This window comes from Gadus chalcogrammus, chromosome 16 (assembly GCF_026213295.1).
Source record: "Gadus chalcogrammus isolate NIFS_2021 chromosome 16, NIFS_Gcha_1.0, whole genome shotgun sequence".
NCBI lineage: Eukaryota > Metazoa > Chordata > Actinopteri > Gadiformes > Gadidae > Gadus > Gadus chalcogrammus.
The window spans coordinates 518,454-536,272 of record NC_079427.1 but is presented as its reverse complement, the minus strand read 5'-3'; the positions used below and the strand labels follow the sequence as shown (position 1 = coordinate 536,272).

Sequence of the window (17,819 nt, the reverse complement as noted above, 5' to 3'; positions counted from 1 at the left end):
TACATCGTATTAATGTCCGACAGTGTATTAAAGGAGAGGTGTATTCATGTCACATCGTATTAATGTCCAACAGTGTATTAAAGGAGAGGTGTATTCATGTTACATCATATTAATGTCCGACAGTGTATTAAAGGAGAGGTGTATTCATGTCACATCGTATTAATGTCCAACAGTGTATTAAAGGAGAGGTGTATTCATGTTACATCGTATTAATGTCCAACAGTGTATTAAAGGAGAGGTGTATTCATGTTACATCGTATTAATGTCCAACAGTGTATTAAAGGAGAGGTGTATTCATGTTACATCGTATTAATAACAGTGTATTAAAGGAGAGGTGTATTCATGTTACATCGTATTAATGACCAACAGTGTATTAAAGGAGAGGTGTGTTCCACTGACCTGATGCACCAGGCGAAGGGCATTCGGTACTTCCCAAGTTTACTGCAGAACTGTTTGTTGGACTTCAACATCTTCTGAACGGTCTGAACATGAAAAACAGACACTCCGTTACAATTGGGGAAAAACCCAAAACAGGGAAATCAATCTTACAAAACTGTCAGTTCTAATATTATTAGCATAGCTAACCCTGATATTTTAAATACAACACATGATTACAGCCTATATCAACCAATAGCCATAAAAAATCAGTATGGATACGGTACACTATAAATACAAAAGAGGACAATAAGTAATTCAAAGCGTTTTCTGACCTTACTGGAGTCTGTGTTCTTGATGTACGGCTCAGCGCTGCAGGCTATGTTTCCCATAAGCACTTTCTCCACCCGGGCTAAGATCACAATGTCCGTGTGCGGGTTCGTCACCGAGAAAATGGCCTGCAAAGAGCACCATCACAGGACATCAGAACAGGTTCAACAAAGCAGGAATCACAGCAGGAATCACAGCAGGAATCACAGCCGGAATCACAGCCGGAATCAAAGCAGGAATCACAGCAGGAATCACAGCAGGAATCACAGCAGGAATCACAGCAGGAATCACAGTGAGCGCAGTGTAGAACCACAGCAGTGTAGAACCACAGCAGTGTAGAACCACAGCAGTGTAGAACCACAGCAGTGTAGAACCACAGCAGTGTCGAACCACAGCAGTGTAGAACCACAGCAGTGCAGAACCACAGCAGTGTAGAACCACAGCAGTGCAGAACCACAGCAGTGCAGAACCACATCAGTGCAGAACCACAGCAGTGCAGAATCACAGCAGTGTAGAACCACAGCAGTGTAGAACCACAGCAGTGCAGAACCACAGCAGTGCAGAACCATAGCAGTGCAGAACCACAGCAGTGTAGAACCACAGCAGTATAGAACCACAGCAGTGTGTGACAGAGAACAACTAAAGGTGTAACCAATGAAGGGTTAGGACAGTATGACCCGCTGCGGTCCCCAGGCCGGCGGGGCTCACCTGAGTGGGGTAGCACAGCCACTGCTCCAGGTCCGGGCTCAGCTCACAGTCCCCTGACCTGCTCTCAGCAGGGGGGGCGGTCTCCGGGCCCCGGGGGGTCACGGGGCTCCCGGTGCCGTTGCTACAGACCCCGGCGCCGCCGGCCCCCGGCCCCAGCATCTGCCGCACCGTCTCGTGGTTCAGGTCCACGTGGAAGTCAGCGGACATCTTGCGGCCCTCGCGCACGTCCAGCAGGGCCAGGGTCACGAAGAACGGCTCGATCTGAGAGTGAGACAGTTCGGTCAGGGAGACGGGTCACAGTGAGACAGGTCAGTCAGGGAGACGGGTCACAGTGAGACAGGGTAGTCAGGGAGACAGGTCACAGTGAGACAGGTCGGTCAGGGAGACGGGTCACAGTGAGACAGGTCCGTCAGGGAGACGGGTCACAGTGAGACAGGTCTGTCAGGGAGACGGGTCACTCACAGTGAGAAGGGTCACAGTGAGACAGGTTAGTCAGGGAGACGGGTCACTCAGAGTGAGACAGGTCGGTCAGGGAGACGGGTCACAGTGAGACAGGTCACAGTGAGACAGGTCAGTCAGGGAGACGGGTCACAGTGAGAAAGGGCAGTCAGGGAGACGGGTCACAGTGAGACAGGTCGGTCAGGGAGACTGGTCACAGTGAGACAGGTCAGTCAGGGAGACGGGTCACAGTGAGACAGGTCGGTCAGGGAGACGGGTCACAGTGAGACAGGTCGGTCAGGGAGACAGGTCACTCAGTGAGACGGGTCACAGTGAGACAGGTCAGTCAAGGAGACGGGTCACAGTGAGACAGGTCGGTCAAGGAGACGGGACACAGTGAGACAGGTTGGTCAGGGAGACGGGTCACAGTGAAACAGGTCAGTCAGGGAGACGGGTCACAGTGAGACAGGTCGGTCAGGGAGACGGGTCACTCACAGTGAGAAGGGTCACAGTGAGACGGGTCAGTCAGGGAGACGGGTCACAGTGAGACAGGTCGGTCAGGGAGACGGGTCACAGTGGGACAGGTCGGTCAGGGAGACGGGTCACAGTGAGACAGGTCGGTCAGGGAGATGGGTCACTCACAGTGAGAAGGGTCACAGTGAGACAGGTCGGTCAGGGAGACGGGTCACAGTGAGACAGGTCGATCAGGGAGACGGGTCAGTCAGGGAGACGGGTCACTCACAGTGAGACAGGTCAGTTGCAGTAAGGTCATGCATGTGATTAACTGGAGGTTCCCCCCCGCCTCACGTTGGTCATGGCCCCGGCCTCGGCCTCGTTGAGGCAGCCCTGCAGCGTGAGGCCGAGGGACCGGCAGCTCAGCATCAGCCTCCGGCCCAGACGCTCCTCCAGAGGGCGCGCTGAGCCCGCCTCCCCCCCCGCTGCCTGGGGGCTCCGCAGGACCTGGGACCACACACACACACACACACACACACACACACACACACACACACACACACACACAGACACAGACACAGACACAGACACAGACACAGACACACACACACACACACACACACACACAGACACACAGACACACAGACACAGACAGACATTTATTTTACAGTCATGGGCCAAACTGAGTAGTATATGAAGATTGACAGACAGACAGACAGACAGACGGACAGACAGACGGGCAGACAGACAGACAGACAGACAGACAGACGGGCAGACAGACAGACAGACGGGCAGACAGACGGGCAGACAGACAGACAGACGGGCAGGCAGACAGACAGACAGACAGACAGACAGACGGGCAGACAGACGGGCAGACAGACGGGCAGACAGACGGGCAGACAGACAGACAGACAGACAGACAGACAGACAGACAGACAGACAGACAGACAGACAGACAGACAGACAGACAGACAGACAGACGGGCAGACAGACAGACAGACAGACAGACGGGCAGACAGACAGACAGACAGACAGACAGACGGGCAGACAGACAGACAGACAGACAGACAGACAGTACGTACGGGTGTGTCCGTGTCGAGGGAGAACAGGTTGAGCCTCTCCTCCCGGCGGGCCGAGCGGACCGCCTCCTCCGTCTCTGAGATGTACTGCAAGAGGGGGGGGGGGGGGTCAGACAGGGCACAGGGGGGGTCAGACAGACAGGGCACAGGGGGGGGGGGTCAGACAGGGCACAGGGGGGGGGAGACAGGGCACAGGGGGGTGTCAGGCAGACAGGGCACAGGGGGGGTCAGACAGAGAGGGCACAGGGGGGTGTCAGACAGACAGGGCACAGGGGGGGGGAGACAGACAGGGCACAGGGGGGTGTCAGACAGACAGGGCACAGGGGGGGTCAGACAGACAGGGCACGGGGGGGGTCAGGCAGACAGGGCATAGGGGGGGGGAGACAGACAGGGCACAGGGGGGTTCAGACAGACAGGGCACAGGGGGGTGTCAGACAGACAGGGCACAGGGGGGGTCAGACAGACAGGGCACGGGGGGGGTCAGGCAGACAGGGCATAGGGGGGGGTCAGGCAGACAGGGCACGGGGGGGGGTCAGGCAGACAGGGCACAGGGGGGGCAGGGGGGGTTAGTCCGACAGAGGGTGGAGGTTAGTAAGACGGAAAGGGCACAGAAGGGGTCCAGGGAAGGGCCCAGAGGGGGAGGGGGGGCAGGGTTAGAGGTCTAGGGGGTGGGGGGGGGGGGAGGGGGGGACACCCACCTTGGCCAGCTCCGGGTTAATCCCATTTTCAGCCGTCTCCTCGCTCTCAGGCAGGATGCCATTGGACAGAGACATGTCGAAGACATCTGGAGAGGGAGAGAGACAGAGAGACAGAGAGAGAGAGAGAGAGAGAGAGAGAGAGAGAGAGAGAGAGAGAGAGAGAGAGAGAGAGAGAGAGAGAGAGAGAGAAGATAAATAATCGCTCTCTATGAGGCCTGTGTTCCCCTCCCGGTCTGCAGGGCCGTCTGGGGGGGGGGGGGTGTAGCCCGGACCGGACAGGGAGCGAGGGGCTAATCAAATGAACTTGACCTGAAAGGAAGTATTGATCGTTTCCGCCGAGCAGTGGCGGTAAATCACGGCCCCCCCACAGCCGTTAACACCCGTCCTGTCAGGACCGTCCCGTGGCCAATGAGCTGCTCTACTCCTAGACGGATCATTAGAGTAAGGTCCCCACTGACGGGCCTCCTGCCCTGGCCCTGTGTCCCACCAGGTGTGTGTCACCAGGTGTGTGTCACCAGGTGTGTTTCACCAGGTGTGTCCCACCAGGTGTGTGTCACCAGGTGTGTGTCACCAGGCGTGTCCCACCAGGCGTGTCCCACCAGGCGTGCGTCACCAGGTGTGCGTCACCAGGTGTGCGTCACCAGGTGTGTCCCACCAGGCGTGTCCCACCAGGTGTGTGTCACCAGGCATGTCCCACCAGGTGTGTCACCAGGTGTGTCCCACCAGGTGTGTCCCACCAGGTGTGTGTCACCAGGTGTGTGTCACCAGGCGTGTCGCACCAGGTGTGTCACCAGGTGTGTCCCACCAGGTGTGTCACCAGGTGTGTCCCACCAGGTGTGTCCCACCAGGTGTGTCACCAGGTTTGTGTCACCAGGTGTGTCCCACCAGGTGTGTCCCACCAGGTGTGTGTCACAAGGGGTGTGTCACAAGGGGTGTGTCACAAGGGGTGTGTCACCAGGTGTGTCCCACCAGGTGTGTGTCACAAGGGGTGTGTCACAAGGGGTGTGTCACCAGGTGTGCCACCAGGTGTGTCCCACCAGGTGTGTTTCTGTGCTGCAGTAACACTGCAGAAGGCTCCAGCAACACGTTTATTCTTACTCTTTTTACTACAAGCTGCTCAGCTGGGGCTTTCGTCAGTAATGGGGGAGGATGTGTTCTGGCTAAAACTCGCTACCAACAGAACGTTAATCGAGTCACCGTACGGTTCTGCATTAGACCGGAGCCAGGTAGTCCTCACCTGGCCCGTCCCATAGTCACAGACTGCCCTTTGGTTACCCCATAAGCCTCGTCTATGGTCCGCCCCCCCGTCTGAATCAGTTCACCGCAGGAGGTCCGGGGCCTACCCTGCCGGTGGTCCGTGAGGTCCTGGCTCTTGCGGTCGGGCGTGGGCCCGTCGTGGGGGGTGATCTGCAGGATGCGGGCCAGCGTGCTGATCCAGTCCTCCATATCCTGCTCGCTCTCCGCCGCCAGGACAAAGTACGTCACCTCGTTCATCTTCAGCTCAAAGGCGTGCTTCCTCAGACGGTTGTTCTGGAGGAGCAGGAAAAGGAGGAGGAGGAGGAGGAAGAGGAAGAGGAAGAGGAAGAGGAGGAGGAAGAGGAGGAGGAAGAGGAGGAGGAGGAGAAGGAAGAGGAGGAAGAGGAGGAGGAAGAGGAGGAAGAGGAGCAGGAGGAGGAGGAAGAGGAGGAGGAAGAAGAGGAGGAGGAGGAGGAAGAGGAAGAAGAGGAGGAAGAGGAAGAAGAGGAGGAAGAGGAAGAGGAGGAGGAGGAAGAGGGAGGAAGAGGGGGAGGAAGAGGAAGAGGAGGAGGAAGAGGAGGAGGAGGAGGAAGAGGAGGAGGAAGAGGAAGAGAACGAGGAGGAAGAGGAGGAGGAGGAGGAGGAAGAGGAGGAGGAGGAGGAGGAGGAAGAGGAGGAGGAAGAGGGAGGAGAAGCAGGGGGAGTGGGAGGAGGAGGAGGAGGAGGAGGAGGAGGAGGAGGAAGAGGAGGAAGAGGAGGAGGAAGAGGAGGAGGAGGAGAAGCAGGGTGGCCGGGAGGAGGAGGAGGAGGAGAAGCAGGGGGAGTGGGAGGAGGAGGAGGAAGAGGAAGAGGAAGAGGAAGAGGAAGAGGAGGAAGAGGAGGAGGAGGAGGAGAAGCAGGGTGGCCGGGAGGAGGAGGAGGAGGAGGAGGAGGAGGAGGAGCAGGGGGAGTGGGAGGAGGAGGAAGAGGAAGAGGAGGAGTGGGAGTGGGAGTGGGAGGAGGAGGAGGAGGAGGAGTGGGAGGAGGAGGAGGAGGAGGAGGAGGAGGAGCAGGGGGAGTGGGAGGAGGAGGAGGAGGAGGAGGAGGAGGAGGAGCAGGGGGAGTGGGAGGAGGAGGAGGAGGGATACACATACAGAATCACAGACCGACGGATGGACAATGGAAGACATTATTGCGATGAGGTTTAGCTGAGGTTAGACGTCAGTGTAACAGTGAGATCAGATCACATGACCTGAGGGAACAACAGATGAATGCTGTCATGGCATCTGTCTAAACAATGTTTCACAAAACCTCTTCTAGTCTGTCTGTTATCTTGATCTGTGTTTGTGTGTTTGTATTCAGGCGTGTGTGTTCGTGTGCACGTGCGTGTTGTGTTGACCCCACCTGCACCACACCAGTGCATGAATCCAGGAAGATGCATCCTTTGGGCTCTTTGGAGATCTTCTCGTCTTTGTAGAAGTTCATGATGTAGGAGCTGTCAGTCAGCTGGGTCAGCTGGAAGTAACGCCTCTTGAACGACTGCACAGAAATACACCAGTTTACAATGTGCAGAGTTATACTGGTTTACAATGTGTAGTTATACTGGTTCAGAATGTGTAATGTTGCACTGGTTTGTAGTTTAACTGTTTTAGAATGTGTAGAGTTATACTAGTTTGTAGTTTCACTGGTTTAGAATGTGTAGACTTGCATCGGTTCATAGTTTCACTGGTTTAGAATGTGTAGAGTTACACTGGTTCGTAGTTTCACTGGTTTAGAATGTGTAGAGTAACACTGGTTCGTAGTTTCACTGGTTTAGAATGTGTAGAGTAACACTGGTTCGTAGTTTCACTGGTTTAGAATGTGTAGAGTTACACTGGTTCGTAGTTTCACTGGTTTAGAATGTGTAGAGTAACACTGGTTCGTAGTTTCACTGGTTTAGAATGTGTAGAGTAACACTGGTTCGTAGTTTCACTGGTTTAGAATGTGTAGAGTTACACTGGTTCGTAGTTTCACTGGTTTAGAATGTGTAGAGTAACACTGGTTCGTAGTTTCACTGGTTTAGAATGTGTAGAGTTACACTGGTTCGTAGTTTCACTGGTTTAGAATGTGTAGAGTAACACTGGTTCGTAGTTTCACTGGTTTAGAATGTGTCAGGGCCACATACAGGTTATGCTTCATTGGCAATTCAAACAATGGGAATTAGAGAAGTGAGCACTCTGGTTATTACAGATAAAAGAACGACAGGCTGAAAGCATCAACCGTCTGTTCAGACATTATCCCACAGTAGAGCAGGAGAGAAGAGAAGCCACTCTAGAAGAGGTGAGAGGGGGTAGCTGATAGGACAGAGGTGGTAGGTGAGTGGTGAGAGGTGGTAGGTAGGAGGTAGGAGGTGGTAGGTGAGTGGTGAGAGGTGGTAGGTAGGAGGTGATAGGTAGGAGGTGATAGGTGAGTGGTGGTAGGTAGGAGGTGGTAGGTGAGTGGTGAGAGGTGGTAGGTAGGAGGTGGTAGGTGAGTGGTGGTAGGTAGGAGGTGATAGGTAGGAGGTGGTAGGTGAGTGGTGAGAGGTGGTAGGTAGGAGGTGGTAGGTAGGAGGTGATAGGTGGTAGGTAAGAGGTGGTAGGTGGTAGGTAAGAGGTGGTAGGTAGGAGGTGATAGGTAGGAGGTGGTAGGTGAGTGGTGAGAGGTGGTAGGTAGGAGGTGGTAGGTGAGTGGTGGTAGGTAGGAGGTGATAGGTAGGAGGTGGTAGGTGAGTGGTGAGAGGTGGTAGGTGGTAGGTGAGTGGTGAGAGGTGGTAGGTAGGAGGTGGTAGGTAGGAGGTGATAGGTGGTAGGTAAGAGGTGGTAGGTGGTAGGTAAGAGGTGGTAGGTAAGAGATGGTAGGTAGGAGGTGGTAGGTGAGTGGTGGTAGGTGGTAGGTAGGAGGTGGTAGGTAGGAGGTGGTAGGTGGTAGGTAAGAGGTGGTAGGTGGTAGGTAAGAGGTGGTAGGTGATAGGTAAGAGGTGATAGGTAAGAGGTGGTAGGTGAGTGGTGAGAGGTGGTAGGTAGGAGGTGGTAGGTAGGAGGTGGTAGGTAAGAGGTGGTAGGTGAGTGGTGAGAGGTGGTAGGTGGTAGGTAAGAGGTGATAGGTAGGAGGTGGTAGGTAGGAGGTGGTAGGTGAGTGGTGAGAGGTGGTAGGTGGTAGGTAAGAGGTGGTAGGTGGTAGGTAAGAGGTGGTAGGAGATAGGTAAGAGATGGTAGGGGATAGGTAAGAGGTGATAGGTGGTAGGTAAGAGGTGATAGGTGGTAGGTAAGAGGTGATAGGTGGTAGGTAAGAGGTGATAGGTGGTAGGTAAGAGGTGGTAGGTAAGAGGTGGTAGGTAGGAGGTGGTAGGTAAGAGGTGGTAGGTGGTAGGTAAGAGGTGGTAGGTAGGAGGTGGTAGGTAGGAGGTGGTAGGTGGTAGGTAAGAGGTGGTAGGTGGTAGGTAAGAGGTGGTAGGTGGTAGGTAAGAGGTGGTAGGTAAGAGGTGATAGGTGGTAGGTAAGAGGTGGTAGGTGGTAGGTAAGAGGTGGTAGGTGGTAGGTAAGAGGTGGTAGGTAAGAGGTGATAGGTAAGAGGTGGTAGGTAAGAGGTGGTAGGTGGTAGGTAAGAGGTGGTAGGTGGTAGGTAGGAGGTGGTAGGTGGTAGGTAAGAGGTGGTAGGTAAGAGGTGATAGGTAAGAGGTGGTAGGTGATAGGTAAGAGGTGGTAGGTGGTAGGTAAGAGGTGGTAGGTGGTAGGTAAGAGGTGGTAGGTAAGAGGTGGTAGGTAAGAGGTGGTAGGTAAGAGGTGGTAGGTAAGAGGTGGTAGGTAAGAGGTGGTAGGTGATAGGTAAGAGGTGGTAGGTGGTAGGTAAGAGGCCTCAGCCCTGGGGTCCTACCCGGACAGTGATGCTGTTGTTGACCGTGCTGTTGAAGTTTCCTTTGTAGAGCCATCCTGAGCGGAACACGCCGATCCCTCCTCCACCCCCCCCTCCTTTAGAGGACGACAGGGAGGTGGTGTCCTGCGCCAAAGAAGACACACAGAAGCACCGTCAGGGAGCAGGTAGTGGGAGACGACCAGCGTGGAGCTGAGCTGGGGTTCAACGCTGCTCTTCATTCCATCCAGGTCTCCGGTATGAAAGCTGTAATGAGCTCTCTTTGGCATTAGCCAATAGAGCAAAGTTATAAAGGAATGTGTGTCTGACTGACAGGTGTCACTCACCTCATCCTTATCAATGTCTTCATGGTCGATCTCAAAGGAATGGGAGGGCAGCTTCTCTGCTTTGTACAGTTTCCTAAAGGATGGACCAATGAGAGAGGCTCCAGTAAGGATGAACCAATGAGAGAGCTTCCAGTAAGGATGGCTCCCATGCAGTTAATAATATTGAGTGTGGTACAAATGCATATTCTTGTGTGTGTGTGTGTGTGTGTGTGTGTGTGTGTGTGTGTGTGTGTGTGTGTGTGTGTGTGTGTGTGTGTGTGTGTGTGTGTGTGTGTGTGTGTGTGTGTGTGTGTGTGTGTGTGAGTTGGCTGTGTGTATCCGAGTGTCTATGTGCATCTGTATTTGTGTGTGTGTGTGTGTGTGTGTGTGTGTGTGCGTGTCTATTCTACTGCCAACAATAGGTTGTGGTGAGTCTCTAAAAGGCCGCCACCACCACTGGTATCACTGGGCGCCGTCTCTGTGTGAGTGGGAGCACTGGGAGCACTGGGAGCACTGGGCCCAGGGTCTGTCGCCGACAACGGGAGAAGAACAACACGCTTCACCTGGCGCTGCTCCTACTTCCTGTAGGCCGTTACCTGGGCAACAGGCGGTAGTCTCCGGCGTAGTCGTCATACTTGAACTGGACGACGTTGAGCTCAGAGTTGTAGTACTTGCAGGCCTGAGGGGGAGGAAAGGGGGGAGAAGGGGGGGGAGGAAGGGGGGAGGAAGATGGGAGGAAGACTGATTCATTATTCATACGGTGGGCAGAACCAGTTCATACTGCCTTATTGCCGTATTATGGCTTAGACCATTGGTTCTTAAAGTGCGGCCCGCGGGCCAATGGCGGCCTGCAGAAACATTCCTGGCTGCCCGCAATGACATACAAAAAATATTTTCTTTTTGTATTTTTATTATTATATCAATATTAATTTAAACAAAAATAAATAAATATAAAGGGAAAAGTCGACTCTCTCTAGCTTTCAATTAAATCCTGTTACATTTGTTAGTTTTAATCCGACTGTACATTACTTTGAAAGGATTGAACCTCAGTTTCGTGATTTAGACCACTGGGATGTTGACGGCGTTTCCCGCCAAAAATAATTCCTTTGGCGCCCTCAGTCAAATTCTGGGTTCCTAAATTGGCCCTCAGCTGTAAAAACTTTGACCATAGCAACATGTTTTGCATCTACTGGTCCGAGAGCATAGTCACCCTCCTGAACAAAGGAAAGGATGTATAATGAGTGCTTGTTGGATTCTTATTGCAGAAGTCATTCAGTATTGGGCTTGGTCATTCATTACAACTTGATTCCTACCAGTTAGCATGTCAGAAATGACAGTTCAGGCTTGTTATCAAGCATGTTATTAATGTTATAGATTTTAGCGGTGTATAACATTTACCTTAATGTTATGGATTTTGGGGCAACATAAAAAAAAAAATCAGTGACACGACTGTTGGATGAGTGCTTGAACCCTAACCAAAAGGTTACTTGAAGGTAAACAAAGGGATGAATTGTGTGAAAAAATAAAGCAAATCCCAATGTGAGCTGCAACGACAACCAGGAAATCCGAAATGTTATCAGATGACGCACTGTCACAGTTTCATGCGGCTGTTCAGAGTGCCCCATCCTTAGCCAGTGAGTCTTCAGATGTAACGGATAATGCCCAGCTTTTGGTTTATGTGCGATTGTTTCATTAAGACAAGAAAGAGATCTGTGAGGACCTGTTGGGTCTGACACCACTTGAGACACTGTTTTGCTTCCTTGAAATGAAGGCCTAATGCACTTTGTGTTTATTTGAAATGTAGGTCTGGTGTACCTGTTCTGCTTACTTCACATGTAGGCCTAATGCACTTTGTGTTTATTTGAAGTGTAGGCCTAGTGTTCCTGTTCTGCTTACTTCACATGTAGGCCTTATGCACTTTTTATGTTTACTTGAATTGCAGGCCTAATGTACCTCTTTTGCTTACTTGAAATGTTAACACTTGTTACTTTGTCTTACTAGTTTTTCATGGTTAAAAGTAAGCTATTTGGAAATTGAAAATAAATACATCTGAAATTATAAGGTAATATGCCGTGTTGATTGTATTTGACAGAAGAAGGCTATTAGGACGTGGTAGGTTCGGACCTTTCTTGGAAGGAATTTTTAGTAACTGGACCTTGTTCAATTTTAATTGAAGACCCCTGCTATACGTGCTGAGAGAGCCAGTGAAAACATAATCACAGGCTTTGTAGATACATGTCTGCTTTAGGAAGAGGAACCTGAAACTAGAAGATGAACACGGCCCAAAATAGATGACAAATCAGCCCACACACACACACACACACACACACACACACACACACACACATACACACACACACACACACGCACACACACACACACACCCACCCCCCCCCCCCCCCACAAACACACCGCAACACACTGACAGTTGAACCCACAGCTGGTGCTTCCCCAGCGCCCTGCTCAGGGGGACCAAACGGGGGGGGGGGGGGGGGGGGGTTACCTGTCTGACCAGCAGACACTCGGCCAGGCCCTCCGCACCATCGGGCACCGTGGAGCGCAGGCTGCGCCTCTCCTGGGGGACCGTGGAGACCTGGGGGGTAGAGGGGGGACAGACGGCCTTAACTGCAGCCTCCCATGTTGGACAAGTTATTTTAAGTTTCAATTATTGACGTCTATGTTTAATATTTGGTTGATTAGTTTCTGCATCTCATTTGCTTCAGATGGGTGTGAAGAACAACATATTCAGACCAAAACATCCTCTTTAAATAAGCACACCCCAATCCTAGTAAATAAAGAACTATTCATCTAAATGTTGTCGGTCAATCTGAGCTGCGTACTGTGAACGAACATCGCACATTCTAACAGGACCATGATGGAGAGTGTGTAGGATCCATCCGTACAGAAAAGAAACAACCCCATCACTTCCCCCAACCCCTCACTACAGTGTGTGTGCTACACAGTTACTCTACGTTGTACGTCCTTGCACATGTAAATAGTACTTAGCATTGTGTAGCGTCTTACCTAGCGGTCTTTGTTGTATACGGGGATGGGTTAACCAAGTGATTGCACCTGGTTCTATGAACGTCCTCACTGTGGTTCTATGAACGTCCTCACTGTGGTTCTATGAACATCCTCACTGTGGTTCTATGAACGTCCTCACTGTGGTTCTATGAACGTCCTCACTGTGCCGACAGCCATATGGTGATGTTTCTCTTCTTCTGACTAATGTTCTTATTGTAAGTCACTTATTGTGAGTCGCTTTGGGTAAAAGGGTCTGCTACACGCCCTGGAGGTAACTGATGAACGGCAACAAGGTCTACTAACTCCAACCCTAACCCTAACCCAAGGTCTACTAACCCCAACCCTAACCCTAACCCAAGGTCTACTAACCCTAACCCTGGAGGTAACTGATGAACGGCAAACAAGGTCTACTGCCCTGGCTGATACTCAGCTCCTCCACCTCTACACCACCCTGCTAGGAGCTCCTCCACCTCTACACCACACTGATGGAGCTCCTCCACCTCTACACCACCCTGCTAGGAGCTCCTCCACCTCTACACCACCCTGCTAGGAGCTCCTCCACCTCTACACCGCTAGGAGCTCCTCCACCTCTACACCGCTAGGAGCTCCTCCACCTCTACACCGCTAGGAGCTCCTCCACCTCTACACCACCCTGCTAGGAGCTCCTCCACCTCTACACCACCCTGCTAGGAGCTCCTCCACCTCTACACCGCTAGGAGCTCCTCCACCTCTACACCGCTAGGAGCTCCTCCACCTCTACACCACCCTGCTAGGAGCTCCTCCACCTCTACACCGCTAGGAGCTCCTCCACCTCTACACCGCTAGGAGCTCCTCCACCTCTACACCACACTGATGGAGCTCCTCCACCTCTCCTTAAGGAGGGGCTAGTCCTTAAGGAGGGGCTAGTCCAGGGGGGTCTGAGGGAGCTCCTTAAGGGGGGGCTGGTCCAGGGGGGTCTGAGGGAGCTCCTTAAGGAGGGGCTGGTCCAGGGGGGTCTGAGGGAGCTCCTTAAGGGGGGGCTAGTCCAGGGGGGTCTGAGGGAGCTCCTTAAGGAGGGGCTGGTCCAGGGGGGTCTGAGGGAGCTCCTTAAGGGGGGGCTAGTCCAGGGGGGTCTGAGGGAGCTCCTTAAGGGGGGGCTGGTCCAGGGGGGTCTGAGGGAGCTCCTTAAGGGGGGGCTAGTCCAGGGGGGTCTGAGGGAGCTCCTTAAGGGGGGGCTGGTCCAGGGGGGTCTGAGGGAGCTCCTTAAGGGGGGGCTAGTCCAGGGGGGTCTGAGGGAGCTCCTTAAGGGGGGGCTAGTCCAGAGGGGTCTGAGGGAGTTCCTTAAGGGGGGGCTGGTCCAGGGGGGTCTGAGGGAGCTCCTTAAGGAGGGGCTAGTCCAGGGGGGTCTAAGGGAGCTCCTTAAGGGGGGGCTAGTCCAGGGGGGTCTGAGGGAGCTCCTTAAGGAGGGGCTAGTCCAGGGGGGTCTGAGGGAGCTCCTTAAGGGGGGGCTAGTCCAGGGGGGTCTGAGGGAGCTCCTTAAGGGGGGGCTAGTCCAGGGGGGTCTGAGGGAGCTCCTTAAGGGGGGTTAGTCCAGGGGGGTCTGAGGGAGCTCCTTAAGGGGGGGCTAGTCCAGGGGGGTCTGAGGGAGCTCCTTAAGGAGGGGCTAGTCCAGGGGGGTCTGAGGGAGCTCCTTAAGGAGGGGCTAGTCCAGGGGGGTCTGAGGGAGCTCCTTAAGGAGGGGCTAGTCCAGGGGGGTCTGAGGGAGCTCCTTAAGGAGGGGCTAGTCCAGGGGGGTCTGAGGGAGCTCCTTAAGGAGGGGCTAGTCCAGGGGGGTCTGAGGGAGCTCCTTAAGGAGGGGCTAGTCCAGGGGGGTCTGAGGGAGCTCCTTAAGGGGGGGCTAGTCCAGGGGGGTCTGAGGGAGCTCCTTAAGGGGGGGCTAGTCCAGGGGGGTCTGAGGGAGCTCCTTAAGGGGGGGCTAGTCCAGGGGGGTCTGAGGGAGCTCCTTAAGGGGGGGCTAGTCCAGGGGGGTTTGGTAAGGTTCCTTTTCACATTGCAATATTTCGCAACTGTCCGAGAAATTGCCAACGACGCACGTGTGTGCATAGATCGTTCACTCATTGGACGAGACGGTGAGTCGTGGCTCAACATGGAGCGAAGAGAAGACGAAATGTCCTTTGGATATTTGGGCAGAGACCAACATAGACCAACATATAAAGTATGTTGGAGAACGCTTAAAAAAATGTTGACGCATTTGATGCATTCAGTACAAGGATGGGGGGCATGCGTTTGAGCTGTCCGAGGAAAGCATAACATCATAAAATCGACGTTGTGCCAAACGCCTCTGATGCTCCAAAAGTAGGCCTACCGCAAATGTTTATAACTGAATGAAACCAATCAGTATAAGCACAACGAGGGCAGCACGCTGAATCATACTGTTTTCTTTGTTTACATTTTTATCTTATGCGTTACCCCGCGTTGCTCCGCCACCGACCATCTCGTCCAATGATTGAACGATCTATGCACACACGTGCGTTGTTGACTAATTCTCGGACTGTTGCAAAAAATTGCAATGTGAAAAAGGAACCACACCAAACCAAAAAATAAACATTGCATTTTGGTCCGGACCAAAGAGATCGAACTAAGGAGTTTCCTGGTGTGAATACGCCCTAAGTAAACAAACTATGGAGATTATGGAGATTCAGCGTGCTGCCCTCGTTGTGCTTATACCGATTGGTTTCATACAGTTACCAACATTTGCAGTAGGCCTACTTTTGGAGCATCAGAGGCGTTTGGCACAACGTCCATCTTATGATGTTATGCTATCCGCGGACCGCTCCAATGCCTTCTCCCCCATCCTTGTACTGGAATATTCGGAATTGTTCTCCAACATACTTTATATGTTGGTCTCTGCCCAAATATCCAAAAGACATTTTGTCTCCTCTGCGCTCCATGTTGAGCCACAACTCATTTTAAACGGGTCTGATAACGAGATACCGGTCTGATAACATCACATTGATCTTCGAATTTACCGCGCTAATCAAACAATATAACTAAACAAGGAGCAATGGGAGCCTGTTGCATCCAAAAAGGCATATTATTTTTAGAACGGGGTCGGACCGAGCGCGGTCGCTTTCACAGCTAAAGCGAACCGCACCAGGGTTCGTTTGGAAGCGAACCGAGACCGACTCTCCGGCTGGGTCTCGGACCGGCTGTTTGGTCCGCCCCAGAGTTCGATGTTTTGTATTCACACCAGCCCAAAAGGTCTGCACCAGCGATGTTTTTGGTTTGGCTCGAACCAAACACCCCCCCCACCCCCACCCCCACCTCCACCACCCACACCAGCCTATCAGATTACTCCTTAATGGGTATTGGATGTGTGTCTGGCAGAAGACGTTAGCTGAGCACCGACTGCACTAATGAACAAGTACAGGCCGAAGGAGCTGATGGGATGAGTTATCAGGCACCTCTGGGGCATCAAGGGAGGCAGATCTGTTTACATGTTTGTTGTTGTTTAATAAGGGCGTCTGTGAATGGGTCTCCCTAACCAGCATTGAATTATATATCAAACACACATTTATTAAACTGATAAACGAAAAGGTATCACACACTGGAGAACCAGCGAGGCGTTCTCACGGGCTGACCTGCTCATTCTGCACAGCAGGGTTTTCTGATCACATCTCAATGGGCATCGATTGTAGATCAGAGAAGTGGTTGTTGCTAACATACAGTATCGTATTGGCTTTGATCTGATGCATCTGTCTCTCTTTACTGCTTCCACACACACACACACTTACGGAGAAGTCGTTGTCAGGGAAGAGCAGTAGATCCCTGAGAGGATCCTCCTGCAGGTCGACCAGCAGCTCACAGATCACCGCCTCATAGTCCAGGGGATCGATCTGCTTCGGCTTCTCCTGCTGTACAACACACACACACACACACACACACACACACACACACACACACACACACACACACACACACACACACACACACACACACACACACACACACACACACACACACAGTTTAAAATACAGTTATACATTTAGGCCATTTATGACACGCTTTTATCCAAAGAAACTTACAGTAGTTCATCCACACATTCACACACCAACAGCGGAGTCAACCACGCAAGGCGACAGCCAGCTCGTCGTGAGGAGCTTGGGTAAGGTGTCTTGCCCCCCCCCCCAAACACACACACACACACACACACACACGCAGTTTAAATAGTGCTGGTGGGCTGCATAGGGATGGTACCATGCATTTAGATGCATTACATTAACGCCATATTAACACAGGCTAAAGAACAATAAGTGTAGGGCATTTACTGACATTCACACACCGTACATTTTTATTTTAAGATTGATCCTATTTGCTAAAGTGAATAGAAAATGGCTTTTTATCAGCAATGAGTTTTGAGGTGACATGCTTTATCACATTAGCAGGAAGTCACTGAAGAGCTATCAATGGGTGTGGCTGTTCCATCAGAGCACAGAAAGAACTGATCTTGTAACGTCACACTGGGCAATAAAGGTGGTGCTGGTAGTGGAGTCAGGTCAGCTAACCACTGACACTTAGACAGAGAGGACTTCAAGACCATTCAAAAGCCCACTGGAAGCTCCAGACTGGAGCTGCTATCGGCCACAACATCGCTGCATTCCACGTTAAACAGCCAAACAAGGCACTTCCTGTGTTGAGTTGTGAGATCACAAAAACAACTGCAGATAGGACCGCAGTATTGCAAAATACGATTATTGGATTTAAGCCTCATGTTTCGTCAAAAGGGGAAGAAAATCATCTTAGTGAGTCAGATTTTGTCAGACATATGGGCAAATATAAAACCACATCTTAACACATATATAGATATATTTTAATGAAATGTATTGCATTAAAACTTAACCAGGCTTTCAGTACAATGAAGAGAAACCAAGATGATGATCTGAAATACACCGGAGCACTTCAACAAACCATGAGCAGAAACTAAATGAGTTAAAACAAATCTCAACAAATACAAATACCATAATGACTATGCTCAGAGATTATGAGCCATGGAACACAAGCTCTGTCAGAAACAGAAACTAACTCCCAGCCTCAAGACAGGGGGCAGAAACTCTCTGTGGTAATGACAAGGGGAGGAAGTAATGATTCTGTTCATACGCACGCATGAAACCAGAGCCCTGCCGCCACCACAGGCCTGCAGTCGCACACCAAAGCTTTCTGAGAAGCAGCCGGAGCCAGTAGGAAGCTGCACGCTGCTGCCACTAAGGGCCACACACATGAGCCAGGCTCTGCTCCTCGACCGTTGGAGCCCACAGACCTGGGGC

General features: G+C 52.2%; 1 protein-coding gene across 1 annotated transcript in view; it reads right to left on the bottom strand.

Annotated features, from left to right (window-relative positions):
- Positions 1-17,819, bottom strand: part of dock10 (dedicator of cytokinesis 10) — a 59,684-nt gene that overhangs the window by 33,687 nt on the left and 8,178 nt on the right. Inside the window, exons 2-14 of the mRNA XM_056612321.1 lie at positions 16,290-16,409; positions 11,996-12,085; positions 10,089-10,171; positions 9,514-9,586; positions 9,191-9,313; positions 6,701-6,835; positions 5,425-5,611; positions 4,082-4,167; positions 3,387-3,470; positions 2,659-2,811; positions 1,414-1,674; positions 711-833; positions 339-482 (exon numbers count right to left, since the gene is read on the bottom strand). Coding sequence (XP_056468296.1) covers positions 339-482; positions 711-833; positions 1,414-1,674; positions 2,659-2,811; positions 3,387-3,470; positions 4,082-4,167; positions 5,425-5,611; positions 6,701-6,835; positions 9,191-9,313; positions 9,514-9,586; positions 10,089-10,171; positions 11,996-12,085; positions 16,290-16,409 — 1,662 coding nt within the window. The remainder of the gene's footprint in view (positions 1-338; positions 483-710; positions 834-1,413; positions 1,675-2,658; positions 2,812-3,386; positions 3,471-4,081; positions 4,168-5,424; positions 5,612-6,700; positions 6,836-9,190; positions 9,314-9,513; positions 9,587-10,088; positions 10,172-11,995; positions 12,086-16,289; positions 16,410-17,819) is intronic.